The sequence below is a fragment of the Lathamus discolor genome, chromosome 3 (genome assembly GCF_037157495.1).
Source record: "Lathamus discolor isolate bLatDis1 chromosome 3, bLatDis1.hap1, whole genome shotgun sequence".
In the NCBI taxonomy this organism is placed as follows: Eukaryota; Metazoa; Chordata; class Aves; order Psittaciformes; family Psittacidae; genus Lathamus; species Lathamus discolor.
This window is the reverse complement of record NC_088886.1, coordinates 119,180,258-119,203,630: the sequence shown is the minus strand read 5'-3', so window position 1 is coordinate 119,203,630 and position 23,373 is coordinate 119,180,258. Positions and strand designations below refer to the sequence as shown.

The 23,373-nt window shown below is 43.5% G+C and overlaps 2 protein-coding genes across 4 annotated transcripts in view; one reads left to right on the top strand and one right to left on the bottom strand.

Annotated features, from left to right (window-relative positions):
* GPR39 (G protein-coupled receptor 39) overlaps positions 1 to 5,042 on the top strand; it is an 88,073-nt gene extending 83,031 nt beyond the window's left edge. For both annotated transcript variants that reach the window (XM_065671336.1, XM_065671335.1), the window contains one exon: positions 3,226 to 5,042. In XM_065671336.1, coding sequence (XP_065527408.1) covers positions 3,226 to 3,749 — 524 coding nt within the window. In that variant the 3' untranslated portion in view covers positions 3,750 to 5,042. The remainder of the gene's footprint in view (positions 1 to 3,225) is intronic.
* Positions 1,622 to 22,418, bottom strand: LYPD1 (LY6/PLAUR domain containing 1). 2 transcript variants are annotated; one of them, XR_010610840.1, is made up of 4 exons: positions 22,066 to 22,418; positions 20,867 to 21,004; positions 3,134 to 4,335; positions 1,622 to 2,429 (listed from the first exon to the last, which is right to left on the bottom strand). XR_010610840.1 is itself a non-coding variant. In XM_065671337.1 (3 exons), the coding sequence occupies exons 1-3, from the start codon at positions 22,115 to 22,117 to the stop codon at positions 4,100 to 4,102; spliced, it is 426 nt and encodes a 141-aa protein (XP_065527409.1). In that variant the 5' UTR covers positions 22,118 to 22,418; the 3' UTR covers positions 1,622 to 4,099. The 2 variants fall into 2 exon arrangements, 1 of the variants encoding a protein (XP_065527409.1); XM_065671337.1 differs by having other exon boundaries at positions 1,622 to 4,335.
* Positions 22,419 to 23,373: the final 955 nt, after the last annotated feature.

The window sequence follows — 23,373 nt, the reverse complement described above, 5'->3', positions numbered from 1 at the left end:
GATTAAACCAAGAGATTCAAGTGTATGTTGGAAATTTCAAGCACCAGTGATGGAGGTCACTGGACCACAGCATTATGTTGTTTATAAACATCAGTATTCATGGAAGATAAATCTTTGCTCTCATCTAGTGTGTCACTCCAGTGCAGTGGTCAGGAAAATGGGAAAAAAAAATGAAGCTGCTGATTTTTTTCACTTTAATAAGAACTAGCGGAAGGGAAGGGTGGATATGAGATGAAACATGAGAGAGTTTAGCTCCTAGCAGGCAGCAAGCTCATGGGAAAAATGCACCAGTCCTGGTGTAAGAGGCAGTTTGGTTTACTTTCAAGCCAATACAATGTAGCTTAAACACCTTCAGCACTTTACAGTACAACACAAACTTCCATGGCCTGTGTACAAGTTCAAATTGAAGGCAGCAGTAATTTGGTCAAAATATTTTGTATGCTAAGGTCTGAACAGAAAGCTTTTCTGATGGGCTCCGCTGCACTTCAGTTTACTTCATACCTCCAGGTCAAGTGTGACCAGTTGAAAAAAATGGTGTGAATGTGTCGGTGTGTTTATTTACACGGTGCATCTCCCTTGAATCCATAAGCATTTTTTTTCAAGCATAAAAATGAACAATTACTCATCCCTGGAAAACAACAAAGTTTTGCTGCCGCCTTCTCCCACCCCCCAGAAGACTCACCTCACTGCACTGCAAACGGGCACAAGCAGCTCATTTTTCACTCTCTGTTCACACAACAAATACACAGTTCCCCAGAACAAAAGTGACTGAAGAAGGTAAGGGGAAATCTTAAGAATTTTGGCAGTCTGAACTAGACAGAAAAGTCAATGGCAAAGAATTCAGATACAAGCAAAAAGTCAGCCATCTTGAAGCACTACATCTGAGGTTTAAAACTGAATGCATACATTGTTTGCTTTTGGTTTTTCACAGCAGTATTCATAATTTAGAAAACTATTAAACAGTGTGATGAAGTGTCCTGTTCCTTACTAAGAACCCAAAAGTTACACTGTAGAGCTTATTTTCTTTTCCCTTGAAAGAAATCATCTGGTAAAATTTGCCAAGAATCCTGCAGACCTCAGTTTATGGGCTTTATGTTTCAGTTGCACAGGAGAAAAAGCCACAGCAAACCAGTACCATCATTTTCCTGCCTTTTCAATAAGGCCTGCCACAAGTCACAGCTTGGGGCTCCTTATTTTCTATTGGTCTGTACCAGGACTGCTATCCGCGTATTGGTTATGCTGACAGCAGATTAAAAAACAAGCACTGAAGGCTAGGAAATTTGCAGGACTAATATAAAATTCAGATCAGCTTTTGACAGAGACACAACAGGCACTGACAAGTGAGGCAAGAAGGCAGAGAAGAGTAGGGCAGGGAAGCAAAGGGGCCTGAGATTGTATGGGAGTGGAATGAGAATAGAAACAAAGGTGAGTTATGGTAGTTAAGGAACAGAAAATGCCAAAGGGAGACACATTTGCCAGTTGCTTACTGCGAACAGCCTTCCAGGGCTCTTACCTCATGCTGTAAGTCTAAGATATGCTACTTCCCATCCTACCAAAATTATTGTGACATGAAGTGATTACAGAAGCAGATGATCAAAAAGACAACTTTTATTTGGTAGCTTATTCAGTGAGATCATACATTTGTTAATTATACCTTTCATTAACAAAATTAATTAAAAAGAAGACATTTCATACCTTTTCTTTGCTCAGGGGTGGTGGAGGAGAGAACTTGGACATACCTGTTTAAGCCCTGGCAGTTTTGAAGTTAGGGAAAATCTTTCTTCTCTTTTCTGCCTCCCTTCCCCATTATGTTCATGTCTTCCCACTTGTGAAGTATAATGTTCCTGGCTTGGAAGATCAGCATGCACTATTTCAAAATTGTATTCCTAAAGTGATCTGTTCAATGGTGCAATTCTACAGCAAGCTCTTTGATGGAGGCAACCTGACAGTCTAGATAGGTAGGAATTAAGTGTTTCTGTGCTTCTGTTGGGAGAAGAAGTTAGATGTTGGAGATTAACAATACCACCAAAGCCTACTGGAAATGACAATGGTGCACCATCAGGATACTCTCTACTACTTTGCGCCTCTGCAGTAGGGAAGCCAACCTGCAATTTCTGCTCCCTCCCAGTGTTCATATAAGGCACGTTTCCTGCAAAGAGAAAAACAAAGTGGGAACAGTAATCTGGTGGTGTAAGGTATTTCAGAAGTAATGCTTGGTGGGGGAGCACTGAGAGGAATTGTTTTGTTACCTGTTATTTTATGCAAGATGTCAGGATTTCCAGTGCTTACATGCACCAGAAGCAGTGGATACCAGTGCGGACTGGAGTACCTTCCCCTGCTTTGTCTCCTGCCTGGGAACAGAGCCTGCTCAAGGTCACCCACACCTTACTTCAGGGCTGCTCTTCTGAAGACAGCACCACCACCGAGCCCTAGTGAAAGCCAGTCCACAGAGGCAGAGTTTTCAGACATCTAGTCACCCCCTTTTTAATGCCATTAGTGATGCAGCAACATGTATTTATACTTACATATAAATACAGAATGGTCAGATACCACATTTTAAAGCATAATTTATAATCTGAAACTGCTTACACTCTCATGACTAGGCTTGGGTTTTTCTCATTTACATTCATAATTTAATTCCACTGGAATTTGATTTTAAGAAAGCCCAACATATCTTAATTACCATAAAAAGATCCATACATATTTTGCTTAAAAATATCTTCTGTAAGAGGAAATTTACCAAAAATAACAGGAAATATATTATTATGCATACATTTTCTTTTTTTTTTTTTTTCTTCCAAAGTACAAACAAGAATCTGATCTCTTCTGGGTATTGCCTGATCTAATATGGCTATAGCTTCTATTTATTTTGTTTGTTTTTCAAAGTAAAGGGAAAGACAAAAGAAATGTAAGAACACAAACTAAAATAAAAATGCATTCTTTTTGAAGATACAGGTATCGGTGAAAGAACACTAATAAATGGCCATAGGTACAAAGAAATACCAGCCAAGCAGTATGCACTCTTCTGTCAGAGCATGTGCTGCAGTGACCTTGTAACAGTTATTAAAAACAACAAACAAAAAAATGCTACTGGTAGAAAAAGCTGTCAAGCGAAACATTGAGAAATTGGTACCATTTCCTAACGAGCAAGCGCAGAACTGATACTTAGTGTTCTATGGTTTTTTCTTTCCATATATGCACACCTCTTCCTCTTTCTCTTCGCAGGACTGATTATTGCAACTCTGGCCGTATGCTGGATGCCAAACCAGGTTAGAAGGATCATGGCTGCTGCTAAACCAAAGCAGGACTGGACCGTCCCCTACTTTAGAGCATACATCACTCTTCTTCCCATTGCTGACATCTTCTTCTACCTCAGCTCAGTGGTGAACCCTCTCCTGTACAACATCTCTTCCCAGCAGTTCCGCAGTGTGTTCCTGCAGGTCCTTCGCTGCCGCCTGACCATACAGCATGTCAACAAGGAGAAGTTTCTCAGAGCAAACCAGAGCTCTAGAGCAAGGAGCAGCCGGTCTCTGCGCCCACTGCTCTTCATGTCTTCTAGGCGCAATTCTTCTATGAGGAGCAATAACAAAGTCTTCTTAAGTACTTTTCAGAATGAGACCAAGCCTGACTGCAGCCTACAGGAACCAGGACCCGAACCACAGCAGTCCAGCTTGGAAGTAGTGCCCCTAGAGACTAGCTCAGAGCCCAGCCCAGAAGCACCAAACGGCCTTTGTGAACATCAAGTATGACTTTGTAAGGCAAAGTTAATGATTAGCAACGAACTTAAAAACATGGAAATCAAAATGACCAAGGAATTAACTACATCTTAAAAGGAATAACATAGGTGGATTTGTTTCCAGTTATGCAACAAAAGCAGAGTTCTGTATCCTGCTGATGGGATTTTTAAGTGCACCCTGGAAATTCAATCTGCTAACTGAATTCATTAGCTGCCGAAAATATCAGCCCCTTTCTCCCCACAACCACTGAATTTCTCTCTTTGTTGACAGGGATTTGGAAACAAACAGAAAGTAATTGCAGCGTCTTTGAAGAAAGGAGACAGAATGAACTTTGTCAAGGCAAGAAAATACTTGCTTGAAGTTTAGCAATACAAAACGCACAAAGCCAATGTAAGAAGCAGAACAGTGGTTATTATGTGTGCCCTCGGCACCACGCCAGAATTCCCCCTCTTCTTCGGCCGGGGTCCATTGCAGAGTGGAGTGTTACAGCAGCTGATACAAACAGAGTTCACCTTCCCCGGAGAACAAAAGGACTGGTACCCAGCAGAGGCTATCAGACACGCTGCTGAAGAGGCGCAGGATTTGCGATACATGATTCCTGTGACACAGAGTAAAGGTTACTTAGTTTGATATGAGCACGGTTTTGCTTTACAACATGATTCATGCTTGAAAACTGTTGCAAAACCTGTTTACATTTCTAAAGCCATGCTGGTGATTTGAGCCAGAGCCCTCAGCTGTGACACGGCTAATGGCTCTGCACTGCAGGAGAAGCACAGCCACTCTGCTTCGGATTTTCCTTTTATTTGATTCCGGTTGGAACCAAAACTATTAGACTCAAATGATGCATTCTTATAACCGGAATTCACATCTTTTGGAATAAACTGCTGGAATAGCTGTAACTGAAATGCAGTTAGTTTCAAAATGGCTTTTGTTCCTGTTGCTGAATACATGTGAGTTGTTTAAGGTGTCTAATTACAGTTTTCTATGCTGTTAACTTGTCTTTTGAGCATTTTTTTTCCTTTTCTTGTTCCTTTGCCTTGCACAGACAAGTAACCAAGAGTAAAAGGAGAATGACTCTCAGCAAAACTTCACACCCTCACCCCCTTTTATTCTTTTAAAGAAAACCTAGAAATACTTTTCGAGGTAATCTCAGTTCTTGCTGTCTTTGAAGCTTAATACCCTCAACAACAAAAATTTCCCTTTGTACAGAAATGGCTTTTTTGAGTTGAAAGTCTACCCTTTAAAATGTAATTTAAATTAATCTAATTTTAATTCATAATCTAATTAAATTTATATTCTATCAAATTGTTTTTACCTGAAAAAGTACATTCTGGTGCACATAGCTGTTATTTTAAAATGGTTCATACAGGTTTTAAAATACGTAGTTGCATTTTCCCCTGACACTGGAAAATGGCTGTGGCAGTTCCACATCTCATTGCTCTAACATTTTCCTGCAAGTGATACAGTAGAAATTGTGTGTTGGAAAGACATATACATAACACATAAATAGATAATGGAGGTTTGCTGATATTGCCTTGTGGTTACAAAAAGAGGTAAATATTTCTAAGGATAATAAAATCACTATTTCTTTTGAATTCGCAATTCTCAAAAGTTTTTTTTTCTGGTGGATGATGTCCCTAAGCCATTATCCATCATGCCTGAGAAGCTGTGGCAGTCCAGTGAAGCTCCCACTGACTGGAAAAGGGGAAATATAACCCACAGTTTTAAAAAGGGAAAAAAAAGACCCAAGGAACTACAGGCCAGTCAGTCTCACCTTTGTGCCCGGTAAGACCATAGAGCAGATCCTGCTGGAAACTATGGTAAGGTATATGGACGTAAGGAGGTGGTTGGTGACAGCCAACATGGCTTCACTAAGGGCAAACAGTGCCTGATGAATTTGGTGGCCTTCTGCGATGGGGTTACAGCACTGGTAGCTAAGGGAAGAACAACTATCATCATCTACCAGGACTTGTGCAAAGCTTTTGACACTGTTCCCACATATCATCCTTACCTCTGAATTGGAGAGACATGGATTTGACAGATGGACCACTCGGTGGATAAGGAATTGGCTGTATGGTCACAAAGAATTGAGGCCAACAGCTCAATGTCCAAGAGGAGACCAGTGATGAGTGGTGTTCTCAGGGGTTGATACTGGGACTGCCACTGTTTAACATCTTTGTCAGTGACATGGACAGTGCACCCTCAGCAAGCTTGCCAATGACATCAAACCTTGGTGCAGTCGACCTGCAGGACGGAAGGGATGCAGTCCAGAGGGACCTTCACAGGCTCAAGAGGTGGGCCCATGCAAACCTCATGAAGGTCAATAAAGCCAAGTACAAGGTCTTTACACCTGGGTCAGGGCAGTCCCAAGCACAAATACAGGCTGCGTGGAGACTGGATCGAGAGCAGCTCTGATGAGACAACTTGGGGGTGCTGAACAACAAGGTCAACATGACCCAGCAGTGTGTGTTTGCAGCAGAGAAAGCCAACCAAATGCTGGTTGGCTGCATCAAAAGGAGCGTGGCCAGCAGGTCAAGGGAGGTGACTGTCCCCCTCTACTCTGTTTTCATGAAATCGCACCTGCAGTTCTGTGTCCAGCTCTGGGGCCCCCAACATAAGAAGGACATGGACCTGTTGGACCAAGTCAAAAGGAGGCCATGAAGATGATCAGAGAGCTGGAGCACCTCTGCTGTGAAGACAGGGTGAGAGAGTTGGGGTTGTTCAGCCTGGAGAAGAGAAAGCTCCAGGGATACCATAGAGGAGCTTCCAGTACCTAAAAGAGCTGACAAGAAAGCTAGAGAGAGACTTTTTACAAGGACATGGAGGGATAGGACAAGAGTGAATGGCTCTGAACTGAAGGAGGGGAGATTTGAATTAGTAAAGAACTTCTTCCTACTACCTGTGAGGGTGATGAGGCACTGGAACTGGTTTCCCAGAGAAGCTGTGGGTACTCCATCCCTGGTAGTGCTCAAGGGCAGGCTGGATGGGGCTTTAGGCAACCTGGTCTAGTAGAAGGTGACCCTGCCTCTGGCAGGACGGGTTGGAACTAGATGATCTGTAAGGTCCTTTCTAACCCAAACCATTCTCTTAATTCATCTGAAGAGCATCGAACAGGATTCCCTTGGAGACTGGTGCCTCTGCATCTCGTAGCATGGTTCCAGAATGTTTTTAAATGCACAATGACTGGGACATTTTTTAGCAGGAGTGAAGCAGAAATATGACCTGTAGGTACTGAACTCACAGTAACTAGAGATACTGGTTCAGTCCCTGGGGACTTCAGAAATAAGCACTACCGCACTGCACAGTCCAGTAGAGGTCTCTGAAGTAGCAACTGCCACTGTGCTACTGAGTGCTGTGTGTAGCAGCAAAACACGGTTTGTTTGGGTTATGCTCAGGAAGAAGGATTTCCTGTCTTCAGAGAATTTTAATTAAAGCAATTCTTTTATACTGTCACCACATTGCTGCCATCCCAACAATGCAGGGGTTTTCCTGATTTCTGTTCTCCCTCTGCAAATCTAAACTCTGAATCATGTTTCAAGTCTATCTATCTAGTTAAACTTACGAAGAGAAGCCCTCAAGTCAGTGTTAAATCTTTCTCTGTCTCCAGTGAACTTCAATCAATCAACGCAGCAGGTAGAGCCTTTTCTCAAGAAGGAAGAGGAGCTAGAGGCTGTTCTAGCTGTAACAACAAAGGCACACAGATTGAGAGGTACAATCTTTTTTTACTACAGTTTGCAGAAAGAAGGGAGCTGTGTCACTGTTGGCAAACCATTTCTGTCAATGAGCCTCAACCATGCTGCCACCAATTGGTTTTCAACACTGAAATCTCAGCTGGTGCTTCACACAAAGACCTGGCGCTTTGTCTGTATTCCTCCTCCAGTCTTCAGGAGCTGAGGCACTTGTGACTCCTCCCATAGCTATGATTACTTTTTTTCATTCCCCTTCCCTCTTGAGATAGGAATCCTGTATGGAATGGAACTATGCACAGAGATTGTTCTCACATCTCTAATCCTGCATCTCCTCATCTGGCATTCCTTCCCTGTACCTACCACCGCACAAACTCAGCCGCTCCTGTCTTCCATGTGAACAGCAGTGAATCGACTTTCCCCAAGACCAAGCCTCTAAAAAGCTTTTGACATTGGCAATTTCCTATTCCTGTTGTTTTATAGATCACTCTCTTCCTGCCATTTCCTTTTCACAGGATTCCCACAAAGCCCTGTTCTCAATTCAAGCTATCAAGTGATTTACTAGTTTAGGTCCCTGAAATATCATATACTTTGCACTTTTCCCTTTTAGACAAGGAGACTAGAATGGTTCGGTGCTGTGAACAATTAGATAATGCCCTCTGAGGCATGGGTTTCACCAGGCAACTCTAGAATAAACCTCTGCGAAAAAAGAAAATCAAGTCCTGCAGCTTAACTGCATGTGTTTACAACAGCTCTGTTGTCCAGGATAAATTCCACAGAACGATCCGGAGCTCCTTTTGAAGGCAAAACACAGTAATCCAGCGCAGATTGAAATTTTACAACTCAAAGTTTCCTGCACCACTGGACCATGTTCACACCTAAATACAGACAAGAATCTAAGTAGGAGTAAAAATCCCACTGTAACAACTCTCCAGTGGCTCTTCTGTAAATATGTCTTACAGCAGGCAATTCCACTCCCAAACGATTGTTTATTCCCTTTCCCAGCTCTAGGAATCGGAATTGCAACAAGATTCTTTACATAATTAAAAAAGTCAGCACTTCTGTCAGCTTTTCAATACTTACTTGCCTGAAGACATGCCCTTCACATCCAAGCTTTTTTCTTAAGTACCAATAAGATTCTTTCGAGCTCGCAAATCAGCTGCTATCATACAGTAACTGTGCTTTTTACGAAGCATCAGCTATGAACAAAACTCGATCACCATAGAAAAGCTGTGCTTTTCTTTAAATTTGCAGCATCCTTATAGCAAGATACAATGAAAACAGGCATAAAGATCGATGGAAAAATGAAGAATGTTAGCACTACAGGAGTGACATTTAAAAAATGCTTTGGCCATGACTTCTCTTATTTTTTAACCGTGAGTGTAAAAAAGCAATGACGCTTTGAATAGTATGAATTAAAGAAAGGCAGGAAAACTGCTCTTAAACCTTTTTTTCTATCATATTCTAATTCCAGTTTGCGGTAGGAAACAAATTAGTACAACTGACTTCCCTGGTATGATGCCAGGGATACTACTGTCCTTGCTCCAGCAGACAGGTTAATGTACCCTAGTTCACCCACTGAGTTTAGATGGGACAACAACATCCTTTCCTGATTATCCCCAGAGATTTTTTCTTCAACTCCTCTCTTGCAGTGGCTTATTGTACCATTAAGCCAGCTCTGAAACTATTTCTGAGATCTTCCTGAACCATTTGCCACCAGCAGACAGTTCTTTGACGTGGTTATCTATCTGCCTCATAAGACTCATACCACAGACATAACTGCTAATTACTGGATATTCTTGCTTGAGCAATCAGCTTGATACATTCATTAACACATCACCTGGAAATATTATTGCAAACCTTTCTGGGAGTTTTATGCTACCTCAGATTGTTCTGCATTGCTGGCTGGGCAAGGGGACTACACGTTTTACACTCTGCTTTTACTGGGATGGGGTCATTCCCAGTGACCTACCCTCAACAGTTCACACTAGTGCTCAATTAGTATATTTACTAATATACAATTAGTATATTTACTGCCTGATCTCTTGATGGATAAGTACCAAATAATTTGTCCTTTTTCATGGATTCAGCAGCCCCCCAACAGCAGTGTGAATTATGCATATGTGTACGTACTATGATGTTTTACTACTACTACTACTACTGGCCAATTGATTGTCCTTCATTTTGGCTTTAAGGTTTGTAGGATTGGCTGAGGATATAGCTCAAGTAAAAGTACTTTTAAGAGAGGGGAACACACAAGGCTAGTTTGATAATGCAGTAGTATTCCACACCCTCTCCTTCTACATACACCTACTACAACTGCTTTAAAAAAATTAAGCTTTGGGCTTACATCAGGCATTGAAAATTTACTCCAAGTCTGAGCAACTTGCCCATTGTTACACCTCTCTCTGCCCCACACATGATCATATATGTAGACAGTGTTAAGGCCCAAACTACTATTTCTGCAGGATTTCTGCCTTACACTATGCAATGAAGAGATGGTGTAAATCTCAAGCCTTTTCTATAGTTCCTGCTTGTGATACTGATTTTCTCACGTACATCTGTTCTACACACCCCCTCCCCACAACTGCCAAGCTCAAGCCCCCCCCTCCTTCACTGCAGTCTAGTCCTGTGGATCTGCAGCCTGGCACTGTTTTGGTCACATGCAGATGCATTCAATTCAGATAGCAACAAACAATTCTTGCTACAATTTATTCAAATTCAAAAGTGAGAGTTCTTCCACCTACCAAGTCTGCAGAGCCCAGTACATGTTCTATTGAATAACAGCTTAACTTGTTACTAGGACAACCAGAAAAGGTGACATCACACCTGCTTCTTACACTGTGTGTATGCAGAAGGCACCAGAAGATCCAAGTTTTTTCTCTTACTGCTCAAAAAGGATCTTATTAGGCACCTTCAATTCTTCTGTTACAGCAGGTACAGACAAAACAGAGCAAACGTAAGCATGACTCTCCAACTTAAGAGCCAACCGTAATCCAAGCAGTGTGGAACTTTAGTTTGCACCTGTACTCTCCAGACTGTCCTCCAGCAAAATACACAGAATCTCTGAAGCCAGAATTGGCAAGCAGAATACCACCAGAGATCAGTGACCTAATTTCTAAAGAAAACCAGTAACCTTCCCACCCTATGACTCAACTACTGTGAAACTGCCATCTGCAGTGGCACACCTCAGCAGGAAATCGCGCCATCTACTTCACCCTGGCACAGTTTACGGCCCCATGGCCATGAACTCTTAGCTGAAAGTTTGACTCTAGTCAAGTAGACGATGTTGCTTTGTCCAACACTAACTTTTCCAGGCCATGTGCTCTATTCCATAGGCTAGAACGACACTCTTCATTTTTCAAGAAAGCTTTTGCTTACAGTGTTGTGTACATATCCAATGTCATAGGCATGCATAAAGCCAAATTTTTCTTCTGCAACTCATCCCACAAATACTGCTTTAGCAAAAGATTCTGCACATACTCTGAAGTGTATGATGTGCTCCATCCAATCTTTTAGATTATTAAACAACTGCCTGTGCCCAACTAGGGCCCAGGAATGAGGCATCCTTGAGTAGTCACAAAACCACCTTTTCAAGACTAGGCAAGGAGTTACAGGCGTACACACAGCCTTAGCTTCAGGTACATAGAAAAGTTTTGTATCTTAAGTAACGCAGAAAGCTAGCAGACAGATCAAGATAAGTTTTGAGGTGTGCTGTTGCAGCGGCAGCAGAGTTTCTCTACTCAACACTTTTAGATTTGGTGCTTAAGCTTGCCCATCGTCTCCAAGCAAAAGGCCAAGAAAACTGGGCAACAGTAGAAAATTCACATTGTGGCACGCACAATCCCTGGGAAGCCTGCAAAGGTTGACCTAGCTCTAGAGTTAAGCATTCTCTTAGAATAATAGAATATTTAGAGTTGGAAAGGACCTTAAGATCATCAAGTTCCAACCCCCCTGCCATGGGCAGGGACACCTCACACTAAACCATGTCACCCAAGGCTCTGCCCAAGCTGGCCTTGAACACCACTAGGGATGGAGCATTCACAGCTTCTCTGGACAACTCATTTCAGTGCCTCACCAACTTTACAGTAAAGAACTTCCTCCTTATATCCAATCTAAACTTCCCTTGTTTAAGTTTTAACTCGTTTCCCCTTGTCCTATCGCTACAGTCCCTAATGAAGAGTCCCTCCATAAAGATAAGCCCAATAACTGTGTTGATGCACTAATACTCACACTTTGTTTTAGTATTCTGAATTGCTCCAATTCTCTTATTTCACTGAAACTTTCAACTTTCTGGTCTCGGTGAACCTGCAAGTTTTCCTTCTTGTTGTGCTTAGACTTGATGTCTTGTCTGCCTATCCATGCTTGCTTTGTGATTTCAACTATATAATTCATCCTTTATTTCTTGTCCTAAACTGTCACTTGCTTACCCTCCTCTTGAGTGAAATTTAGTACCCAGGAGGAGTTATTTTGTGATGTCTGCTGAAATCTAAAATGAGAACTTCTACTAGTGCAAGAACAACATGTAAACATTTAATATCAATTTCTGAGAAATATAAAATATACACATGTGACCATTTCTGGATTTTAGTATATCAGTAATGTTCAAAATTGGGTTCAGACTACACACAAATAGGTTTCTAAATTATGATTTTTAGTTTATATGAGTTTTGTGCCCATCTTTTTATGGCTTCAGTGGTTTTGTTGTGGTAATTGTCTATTCCTTAGCTAGTACCTGTTCACACACATCTTACAGTCAGAGACTGAAAAAGGTCCTATTGAGATTTGCTCTGTTTTCTAGACAAAGTGATTGTAAATATTTTATCTGAAAAGGTCCTATATATCCTAGAAGGTGACTGAATACTGAAAAGCAATCATTCTTCTGAAACTGTGCTTCCCCAGTGGTTGTTTTAGTTAGATCATGTATTTATTGGTTTCAAATATGAATCAAGCTTCCCCAACACAAATCCCTTCATCTGTGATTGTAAAAACTGTTAAAAACTACAGTTAAAGCCAGTGTAAAGTATAACTACATCTAACCATACCCTCCATGTTTCATTTTACACTAACCTTTCCTATCCTCCTTCTCTTTTTTATTTAAACAAGAGATTTAAATAATTTGAACCTTATCAGAAGTTTCATAATACAATTTACTCACTACCTTACAAAGAGCTAATTAAATACAGTTAGCAGCCATGGTCAGTGTTTTGCAGGTGAAAAAACACAAGACACTGAAATCAAGAGACTTGAAATCTACTACAAAACTATGTCACAAACTTCCAGATTTTTAATGCTGTGTTTTAGGACTGCAGCTATTTCATCCCCACCCCTCCCTTTGATGCATTCAGTAGGAGAGATAAAAACATATTCATGCCATTAGGCTCTTCCAGAGTACCCAACTGTAAAAAAAAACAAACCAAAATAAAACATCCCCCCCCCCCCCAAACCATACCTGTTTGAATTAGCCTCTTTTCATCATAATTTTCTACGAAAACTTATTCAGCATCACCACAAATCCTCCATACAGTCAGCACTTCTAAAAGTTGCACTTTCTTGCAGAATATAACAGGAGGCTTTTGACAACGAAAGACTGGCCTCCCCACTCTCCTTCTGACCCCAGCTTACATGGACTGACATGCCATCTTGCAGAAATTAAATCATCTCAGAAGAAAAGTGGACAATTGTTGACCGACAGAGGACAAGGGTTTGGATTATGATGAAAGCCCTTTGTAAGTCATGCCTTCTAATTCTGGTACTGGGAAAATGACTCAAAACTGCATTGTTAATAGCATAAATAACAGCACAAAGTAGTCTCTGTCAATGCTTGCAGTATCATGTAGCAGAAGCAAGGCTTTAAACTGCTTAAAAATGCAGAGGCTGATAAAGTTAAGTACAGCTCCTAACGGTGGTATTATGAAATACTTTTTTTAAAGCCACAGGAGGCTACAAACCACAAGTCAAGGCTTCACTTTCACCTGCATAACTAATTCTTTTGTTTTCTACTCTTCTTACTAATTTCTATGCTCACTAATGTGGACTTACGGTCAAGCACTAGCAATCTTTAAAACAAAACTGGCTCGAAGCACTCTGTCATCTGAGTTTTTCTGATACAAAGGTATCAAGAGCTAAATGGCCTTGGAATATCAAGACCTAAATATACCTCATCTTCCAGCAAGAGAGGTGAACTTAATTTTTGGAATCCTGTACGAGCATTTTTCCTGACAATCCTTGTCTGATGAAATGAACTGGGAAGGCACAGTCCTTGTGCCTTTGCAAACACTAAAATGCTATATCCCTGTAGTAGGTTCCATAAATAATTTTACACATGAATAGCTTTGCATCCCACTCATTAATGTCCCTACCAGTTTCAATGGAATGGCTCTCAGGTTTACACTTGCATGCCAGCACCTTTGAAATCCATTCAGCTTTTAGATCTTTAGCTATTTTCACGCTTGTAGTTTTACAGCCTGTTCAGTTTCAGAGCAGGATTTGCCTGGATTTTGTATTATCGCTTCCAAAGACTCATTGGTAATTTTGGCAAAATGGGTTATGGTACGTTTAAAAAAAAAAAAAACCAAAACAACTAGACTACAAAGGAAAAATGGAAATGAAAACAGTCTGGATTAATTAAAACACAGTTGCTGATGTTTTGATGAGGTCACTGCGAATTAACGTAAGTTAAGGTCAATCCTGGGTTCAGCAGTAGCAGTCATTTTTCTCCTTCTCAGTAGCTGGTGCAGTGCTGTGGTTTTGACTTTCAGCCTGGGATCAACGCTGATAACACCGATGTTTTTAGTTGTTGCTCAGTAATGTTTACTCTGACCAAGGACTCTCTGAGACTCATGATCTGCCAGGGAGGAGGAGAAGCTGGGAGGAAGCAGAGACAGGACACCTGACCCAAACTAGCCAAAGAGGTATTCCATACCACAGCACGTCATGCCCAGTGTATAAACTGGGGGCAGTTACGTGGAAGACCCAGATCGCTGCTTTGGGTCAGCCTGGGTATCGGTCGGCAGGTGGTGAGTAGCTGTATTCTCTTCCCTTGTTATTTCCCTTATCGTTATTATCATTGGTGGCAGCAGCAGTGGTTTGTGTTATACCTTAGTTACTGGACTGTTCTTATCTCAGTCTGTGAGAGTTACATTCTTCCAATTCTCCTCTCCATCCCTTCAGGAGTGGGGGGAGGAAGAAGGGAAGGAAGGGAGTGCTACGTGGTTCTGAGGTACCGGCTGGGCTTAAACAATGACAAGGTCATGCAACAAGGTTTTGGAAATAGACTTTTTTTGTGTGTGAAATACAATAGGAAGCTCTTGAAGGAGGTGTAAGAGACACCAGGCCATGGGCACTGTGTCATCACAAAATTCATTTGTATACCTTTTATACAAGTCTGAGAAGTAAAGTAACATAAAAAGCTATTGTCCGTGTCCTGTGAAAAATGAAATTCACTGGACCAGATACCACAACTTCCTTAAAATAATAGAGCCCTTCATAATCTCTGCACTTGGATCTTGGTCATGGCTTTCAAGTCATGAACTGCTTGCACTGTTAACTCCACTGCTGCTTTTCTATATTTAAAGACAGTCAGAACAACAACTTACTATGTAAGGGCTGTAACTTCTCCTCAGCTGACACACTTTTAGTTCAGTTCATTCCATACATGGCTGCAAGTTTTCTGAGAAGCCCAAAGACTGGAATGAATTTATTAGTAAGAAAACAGCTTTGGCCTGTGAAAAAGTGTTTCTAAATGGTAATACACTCACAGCTCCAAGTTTTCTGCATACAGCACAAATTAACAACATTACTTCAAAGTCTTTTATTCAGCATCAAAAATGAACTGCATGTTTCCAATATTGGTTACTGTGTGTTCATTTCTTTGGGCACCTAGTAGTGTGAGGCAATGGTGCAGGCAACAACCCTCACATGCCACTTACTTATTTATTAACTTGTCAGTAAGGATTTATTATATTATGCTTTACCTAGATTAAAACACCATCGGAAGTTCTTTTGAGTTACGTTGATATGCTTTGACCAAAAGAGTGTAGAATAAAAACAAACAAATCTACTACCAGCTTAGTGGATGTTTCTTACTGATTCTAAATGGATACTGGTGATGCAGCAATTTGCTATAAAATTTTAATGCCTACAGTGATTCTGAAGACATTAAACTATGTTTGCTGTTTTAATCATTTTGTCAATAAATGTACACCAGAGTATAATTTCCCCTTGATACAAGTGTGCAATTAGTATTAGTACTAATGGATGCTATACATGAGATCAGAGAAAAGTATGTGCTTCTGTAATCCTTAACAGCCATACATGAAGCAAATTCATCACGGCAGCAATACAGCAAGATAAAAGTAGTAAGTAACCTCAGGTAAAGAATTTACCATAGGTCAGCTCAACACACAACTTGAACTGTGTTTTTGTCTGCCTCATAAAACAAATGACAGGGAAACCCAAGGCTGAGGAGAGTTTAAAGAAATAAACAAACTTAAAATTCAACAAGGAGATGATGATCCTGTTTATGATGTTCCATACACTACTTTAAAGTACAAAGTTATCACCATTGCTTTTGCTTTAATTAGGTTACAGGATTATATATCATGTAAATACATCAAAGGGCCCGTTGTAAACCAAACAAGTAAGAGGAGTTTCTTATTGCAGATTAATAGAAATAATAAGGTTGTTTCCCAACTGACTTGCAAAGAAAAATTCATAGTCTTATTTTGATGCAGACATCTAAAAATATCAGTCTTGCGACTGCAGATTTTTTTTTCCCCAATTGTGAAAGTAAAGGTTCATGCACGTACGCTCACAACTACATTAAAGCACAAGGGATATTGTTCAAAACATGCACATGGGCAGGTTTCCTTACAGAGAGTCTGAGGAATTCAGTCTGGCTACCTTTCTGGGCTGTCTCATCCTTCATGCTTTATTGCTTTCTGATCTAGTCATATTGCAAGTTTCATTTTGCCTTAAGTAGGTTTTAGAATAGCCTTTATACTCAGATAGCTCTTGCCTTCAGTAGAAGACAAATTTAATTATCAGTATGTTTTCTATGATACATGTATAAAAGCCTATATATATTACATACTCATCTCCATATCATCAAGATGTTTTATCTGATCCCAATATACTGTGGGATTTCTTTGTCCCTATATATGCTAAAAATGAAGGAGCACTGACATTCCTAAGTTAAAAGTCTGTAGATATGAAGGAGGAGGCAGGTGGGAGAGGGGAATCTACCACGGGTATTTCCACAAAGTATCCGCAAGTGGAATTACTGTAAGCGAGAACTTTGATCTTTTGTCAAACATTTCATTTGCACAGTTTTCAAACACCTGCTTCTCCATTTGAAGAATGCACTAGAAATGTATCCTCTACGTTAATTTCTGTGGAACAAAAATGACTCCGTGTTGTCTTCAGTGCCACTTCCCACCCTCCCCAGTGTTTCCTCTAAAGGGGAAAAGCACTTTCCTCACCCTGCCTCCCCTGCCAAGATTTTGCATCCCAGGTGAAACACTGTCTTTGTCTTTCTGTATCTGCCATGGGAGCAGAGTGTTAACGGAACTGCGTAAAACTTGTTCTAATGTAAGTTTTAAAACTATTCGATTAACATGAGAAAAATACTATGTCACTTAATTGACAAGGTGTTCAGTTCTGTGCACTGAGAGATCCCTGAAGTACAGCTGAAACGTGAACTGCCATAGCAAAGAGCATGTTTGCAGGGGAGGCAGAGTTACACTAGTTCCACATAATCACTTAATCAGATAGATACATATGTATTGAATTGAGTGTACTTATCAGTGCTGCTCAATTCATTTTAGGTTGTGCAATGGAGCAAACATCTACCTGATGCTACAAACAGCTGAGATAACACGCCTGCTGATCTAATTCAAAACATCATACCTACTTTCTTAGCTACTCGCATCAGAAGCTGTCACAGCAACAGCCACTTTTTAAGCTCTGGGGTAGGAACATGCCTATGCTGCTGTTATTTCTCATCTGAAGCCAAAAAGTACTTCTAGAATTGGTTCTCCAGAAATTGAGACAATGTTCTGAGAGTGCACGGTGACATTTAAAGCACTAACCCTAACGTTACAGCAGCCGAAGAGGAGTGGATCACTCAGCTGTGATCAGACATGAGGAACTATTTTACAACACAAATTAAAAAAGCTGCACAGAGTTGCAGCCCTCTGCAGCGTTGTTTACAGAAAGTTTTAACGCAGAAATGAAGCTGAACCACAGAGCTGTCATCCCACAACTTGGTGAAAACTAACAAAGATGCAAGGAAAATGGCCAGGTTGTACAGAGCCTTGGGCAACACCCATCTAGTGTGAGGCGTGCCTGCCCATCGAAGAGGGTTGGAACTTGATGATCTTAAGGTCCTTTCCAATCCAACGCATTCTATGATTCTATTAAAAAACACACAACCTACACACTGGGGACTATACCGTAGAAACACCACAGAATTTAAGTCAGTGACACCCTTGACAGCAAAACAAATGTGCAGGTTAACATCCTGCAAAGAAAGGGTGACTACATCAGGAGGTTACTAACTCAGACCATGAACTTTACCTCAAAATGTTGCACCTTAACTTTTAAACAATGTTTCGGAGAACTTCTAACATTTTTCTCACTGACACAGCTATAAGGACTAAAATGGGTTAGTCTACAAAAATTTAATTATACTCATTTGACTATATCTAGTCAATAGGAAAAAGTCTTAATTATGGGACTGTGCTGTCAAATAAATGCAAATTCATGTCTTCCATATTCTGGTTTAAAAATTCAAACGCAAGCCTATTATAAATTGAAATCAATATTTGAAACATTTCAGCTTTCAATGATAAGCAACAACCAAAAGAATCAAGTTATGAAATATACTGATAGGAATAGAATGAATTATTAAATAAACCTTGGGAGGAAAAAGAGATTTATATTACACACATTTAAATATCAATTAGGAAAACGAACAATAAAGGATCGTGAACTGAATCATCTGTTTTACAACCAATCCTCTCTATAACTGACTGAGAACAACAGGGAAACCAAGACTGCAATGTAAATTTCACTCAAATTGAAATAGTTAGGTAAAAAAATTAAATTCATTAACTAGCTGAGATTCACAATCTCTAAGCTTAAAATGAGTAAGAACTGCATTTATAGAAGGAAATTACATAAAATAGAACAGTGGTACCTGCCATTGCACAGCATGCTAGTTACCTCCTAAAGGGAAAATCCAAGGATCTGCTCAGACACAAAATAAAATTGCACAGAAAAAAACTCACCCAGAAGTTTCCTTTAAGAGCACCTTATTTACTGTATTGCAAACCAATTTACTCATAGGAATAAGAACAAGGTATGCATTTGTGTATGTCTAAAGCCTACTAAACCAGTTCCAGTTCACATTTTCAGTGTGAAACAGTCACCCTGGCCAGAATGCAGCCTTGCCTACTAGTCTGGGCCAAGACACAGGTCTGACTGTCCCATCCTCACCCCAGCCTACGAGCGGCTGCCCCTGAACACAGCTGGGGGTGTGTGTACACATACATGCAAGCCCACTGATCCAGAGACTTGCACTTTAACCTGCGAGGGCCCGAGAACACTTCTGTAACATTCACCTGAAGAGCAGATCACAGACTGTTTCTGGAAGGCTGCTACAGCCTGAGGTTGTACTGAAATAAAGATATCTCAAAAAACTCCCCAAATCAGCAAACACCAAACAATGTTAAGACTTCAGTGAGAACTGTCTCCATACCATCCATGCTTACAGCCCTTCAAATCACCACAGCCTCCACTGAAACCTATTAAAAGCTGTGGCATGCGGATAGCAATGTCTTCAAACATTCACTGAGAGATGCTTGGACTTTAAAAGTACTGTGTAAGCCATAAGTACCTCCCATCCCCAGCACCCTTTCCAAGTAAACTTGAAATTAAATATTGCAATAGTATCTATTTTGAAAGAGACCGATCTTCCTTTAAACATAGAGCTTTTCTCTCTACACTGGAAGGCTTCTATATGTTTTACAGAAATATAATCACTAGGGATGGTGCTACCCAGGATGAAATAAAGTGCCAGTGGTTCAGCTATTTTTGACAGGTAACGACAATTGTGATTATTTACCTGTGATTCATAACTCAATGTTTTGATACTATCAGCCCAAGTGGAACTAGTTGATTGATAAGCACTTTGAAAATACTAATGAGTAGTCCCCTCAGGCAAACAACCAATGTTACCATTCAAGATGGGTGGCTGCACACATTTGCTAGATAAAGGGGGATCCTGCTAGTACTGAAGGACTCACTGAGAAAGGACAGACTACAGAGTGATTTATGTTAACAGAACAGTCCTTCAGATCAGTAAACGCCACGCTCTACAGCATTGCCCTCACTTGTAAAATGCACAGTCCCAGACAGCAGCTTCCCTTTAAATCAAGGTTCTGAAGCCCCCGGCTTTCCTCTGCTCCTTTGCCAAACATTTGGAACAGAGGTCACATCCACACTGAGGGACATAAGGGAGCTGCTGCTAGCTTGCCCTTTCTAACACCCAAGCATCTTAATGGCTGTCTGCAGCAAGAGCAGGATGCTCCATCATCTCCAGCTCCCACAAACACACTTTTGTGTCTCCCAGCCCCGAATTCCCTGATCAAGCTGTAGTCTTCCACTCACATAGATGGCTACAGAGCAACGTGGCGGGCTAAAAAATGAGACTGTTCCTTCTAAATCTCAAATGCCTTCCATGACATTGAATTAAAAAAAAAAAAGGCAATTTATAACACTGATCAAAAGGCAATAGAGGCAAGATGCAGAATCACAGCTAGCTTCCCCTTGAGCACATTTATCTTCAACTATGCTAACTTTTATATTCATTATAGTAAGGGGAAAAGCCCCCTTATACTTAGAAAATTGGTATGGCAAATATAACCATTTGTGCCTCCTTCAGCAAACTCTTTTCCCCTCTCTCCCTTCTGTTTGATGTTTTCTTTTATGGACAAAAGCTAAGATGACTACACTTTCCTTCCCTTAAGATAAACCTTCAGAGTATATAAATTGCTAGAGTAAATAAAAGAAAGGAGGGAATTACTAATTTAATGCTGTTCCATCTCCTGGGGAAAAAGCCCATGTAATTAACTGTAATGAGATTAAACTAACTTGTTGTTATTAATTTCCCAGTGCTGGGAAACTAAATCTGAGACCCATAAGACTGTGCATTAACAGCTTTATCAACATTTGGCTTGCATCCTTCAGTGTTTGCATCAGTTTTAAAGGAAAATTATTAACTTCATTGAGTTGCAAAGTCACTTAGAAGTATAAGAAATGGAACCTGGTCCCTTTAGGCAGGGATGCCAGATTTCTCTGTAGCTGAAGACTATGAATGGGTGAAGCCAAAAGCCACAACTGCTCTCCAACATAAACAAGGTATAACTATTAAATCCTTACCAAAGCTTTTTTCCATTACTTCCTTCTGACACATATCTTGAACATTCACTGTACAATTCACGATGAACTCTGGAGCAGAGCAGTCATTATTTAGCTGGAACTCCTCACACTGGTAGCACTGTATTTGCAAACCCAAACCTAGAACAGATCGACTTTGGTTAGGATAATACTATTAAAAAAAACCCAACAAAACAAAACAAAAATCAACACATGCCACAAATCCTTACCCTCCCGTCTTCGCATTTCGCTATGCCTATCTACCCAACAGCCCAGCAGAAGTGCGACTTCCACGCACACAACTCAAGATAAACGCGTAGTCCGCACCGCTGAGGCTGCTCCTTACGCGCTCGACACCGGGTTTAGGAGCGGGCTCCCTTCCGAGGGGCTCCGTGGGGGACACCCGGCGGTACCGGCGCTGGGGCGCTGCCGCCAGCAGGCGGCGGGGCACGGGCAGTGGCAGGGTCCCCGCAGCGCAGCCGCTGCCCATCGCCTGCCCAGCCACCCCCAGCGAGGCGGGTGCCCAACTGCCCGCGCTCGAGAGACAGCAACCCGGCTAATAGATGTGCTTCGGCTCTTATCTGTACCGATGGGTTTACTTAGCTACTAATTAATTACAAATGATTTAATTACTATTTTGCCATGCACAATTACAGCTGCGGAGCATCCTTCACTTCCCTCCTTTATCATGCAAACGAGGTGCTCTGTACGGCTCTCCGGGAGCCATTCCTCTCAGCTCTCCGCTGAGGCCGCAGCGCGGCGACTCCCAGAACCCCGTCGGGGAGCAGCGCCTTGCGCCGCGCATGGGACCCCCCGCCCGCGTCTCCCGTCGGCCGGGAGCTGACGGCGACGGGACCGATCCCGCTCCCCTCCGGGGCTGACGGCCAGCCCGGGGTAGGCGTGCGCCGCACCGGCGGTCAGCAGGCGGCATCCGCGGAATGCGGTACCGGGTGCTGCGTGCCGAGAGACCCCCGCCTCGCCCCGCGGGTGGCCAGCGACGGGGACACCGGGCCGGGCTGTGCCCTCGCTCGCGGCACGGAGCTCCACGGGGTGCGGGCAGGACGCCGGGCTCCCCTGCCCCGTTCCCGCTGAGCGCCCGGCGCCAGTTCCGTCGAGGGGACGAAGCCTTCCAGCGGGCGCTGCGCCGGGCAGCGCGGGCTGGCCGCAGGTGCCTCCAGGGGAAGCTGCGCGGAGCCCCTTACCTGGAGCCAGGCACAATCCCCAGAAAGTTGCGGCAAGGAGGAAGAGCCGCATCCTCCCAGAGCTGCGGCCGCCGGGCTGGCGTGCAGGCGCGAAGGGGCATCAGAAGGAGAGAGGCAGCGGAGGCGCCGCGCACTTGTGCCGCTTCCCCGCCGCCTCCGCTGCGGAAAGGCGCCCCGGGAGCAGGCGGCGGAGCCCGCCCGGCTCCCGCCCTGCTCAGCCCCGCGCCGCGTTCCAGCCTCGCCGGAGTTGAGCGCTGAGACTGGAAGAAACTGTACGAGAAGCGAGAGCCGGGGGGCGGCTCCCCCCCCTCCCCCAGCACCATGTGATGCCAGCGGAGCGGGGCGGGGATCCCCGACAGCCGCCGCGCACCTCGCCTCGCCGGGCGCGCCTCGGAGACGGGCGAAGTTCAGCGGCGGAGAAGCTCCCGGGCGCAGCCCCGTGCGGCGCCCCGCCGCCCCAAGCACGCAGGTGGCGGCCGGAGGGAGCCCTGCGGGACTCACGGCCGCGGGGCGCCCCTTGCCGCCCGCAGGCGCAGCCTGCTGTCCCCGGGAGGCGCTGAGGGAGCGCGCGACCCTCGCTCCGACCGGCGCCGTTTTCTCCCTTCCGCCCCCCGAGAGGGGATTCAACCGCAGGCAGATGGAGGCGGCCGCGCCGGCCGCGTAGTGTGGGTGCGAGCCCCGCTGCCTCCCCCGCGCACATACGCCCGGGCTGGCGCTCGGCACCGGCTCCCCGCCTCAAGCTGCCCATGGGCGCCGCCGCGGCCGCTGGCACCGGGGCGCGTCGGCTCCTCTCCGGCGGCGGGCGCCAGCGGCGGGGAGCCGTTGGCGGGTCGCAATGAGGCGGCGGCGGGCGGTGGCAGGTCCCGGCTGAGGCCGCCCGTGCTGAGGGGAGGTCAGCACGGGAGGTAGCGCAGGGGCAGGCCGGCATGTGCAGGACCCGTGCAGGAGCGGCCTGTCCCGGCCCGTTTTGCTCCATCCCGAGGGGGGCCTCGCCTCCCCTCGCCGGCTAACCGCGCTGCCCTCGTGTCACAGCCTGTTCCGCCAGTGAAGAGCCTGAATTAAACTGCTTTTTAGTTCTGAATTCATTCGCACGAGTGAATCCTACCTGCACGCACGTCGTCTGGGAGCAGGGAGGTTGGCTGAGCTGAACGGGGTACCAGTCTGCACGCAGTGCCGTACGGATTCACTGTGGTGCTGATGCCCGTCCAGTGCACCCCCTCTCAGCTGTACCGACTGCACATACCCCTGCACCTAACCACAGCAACATGAAGTGGTTTGGGTTGGAAAGGACCTTAAAGATCGTGTTTC

Coding starts and splice junctions, on each gene's coding strand:
- LYPD1 (XM_065671337.1), bottom strand. CDS start 22,117: ATGCGGCTCTTCCTCCTTGCCGCAACTTTCTGGGGATTGTGCCTGGCT. Junction 21,005..22,065: donor GGGATTGTGCCTGGCTCCAG/GTAAGGGGCTCC, acceptor GATCTGTTCTAG/GTTTGGGTTTGCAAATACAG. Junction 4,336..20,866: donor AGTAATGGAAAAAAGCTTTG/GTAAGGATTTAA, acceptor TCTGTGTCACAG/GAATCATGTATCGCAAATCC.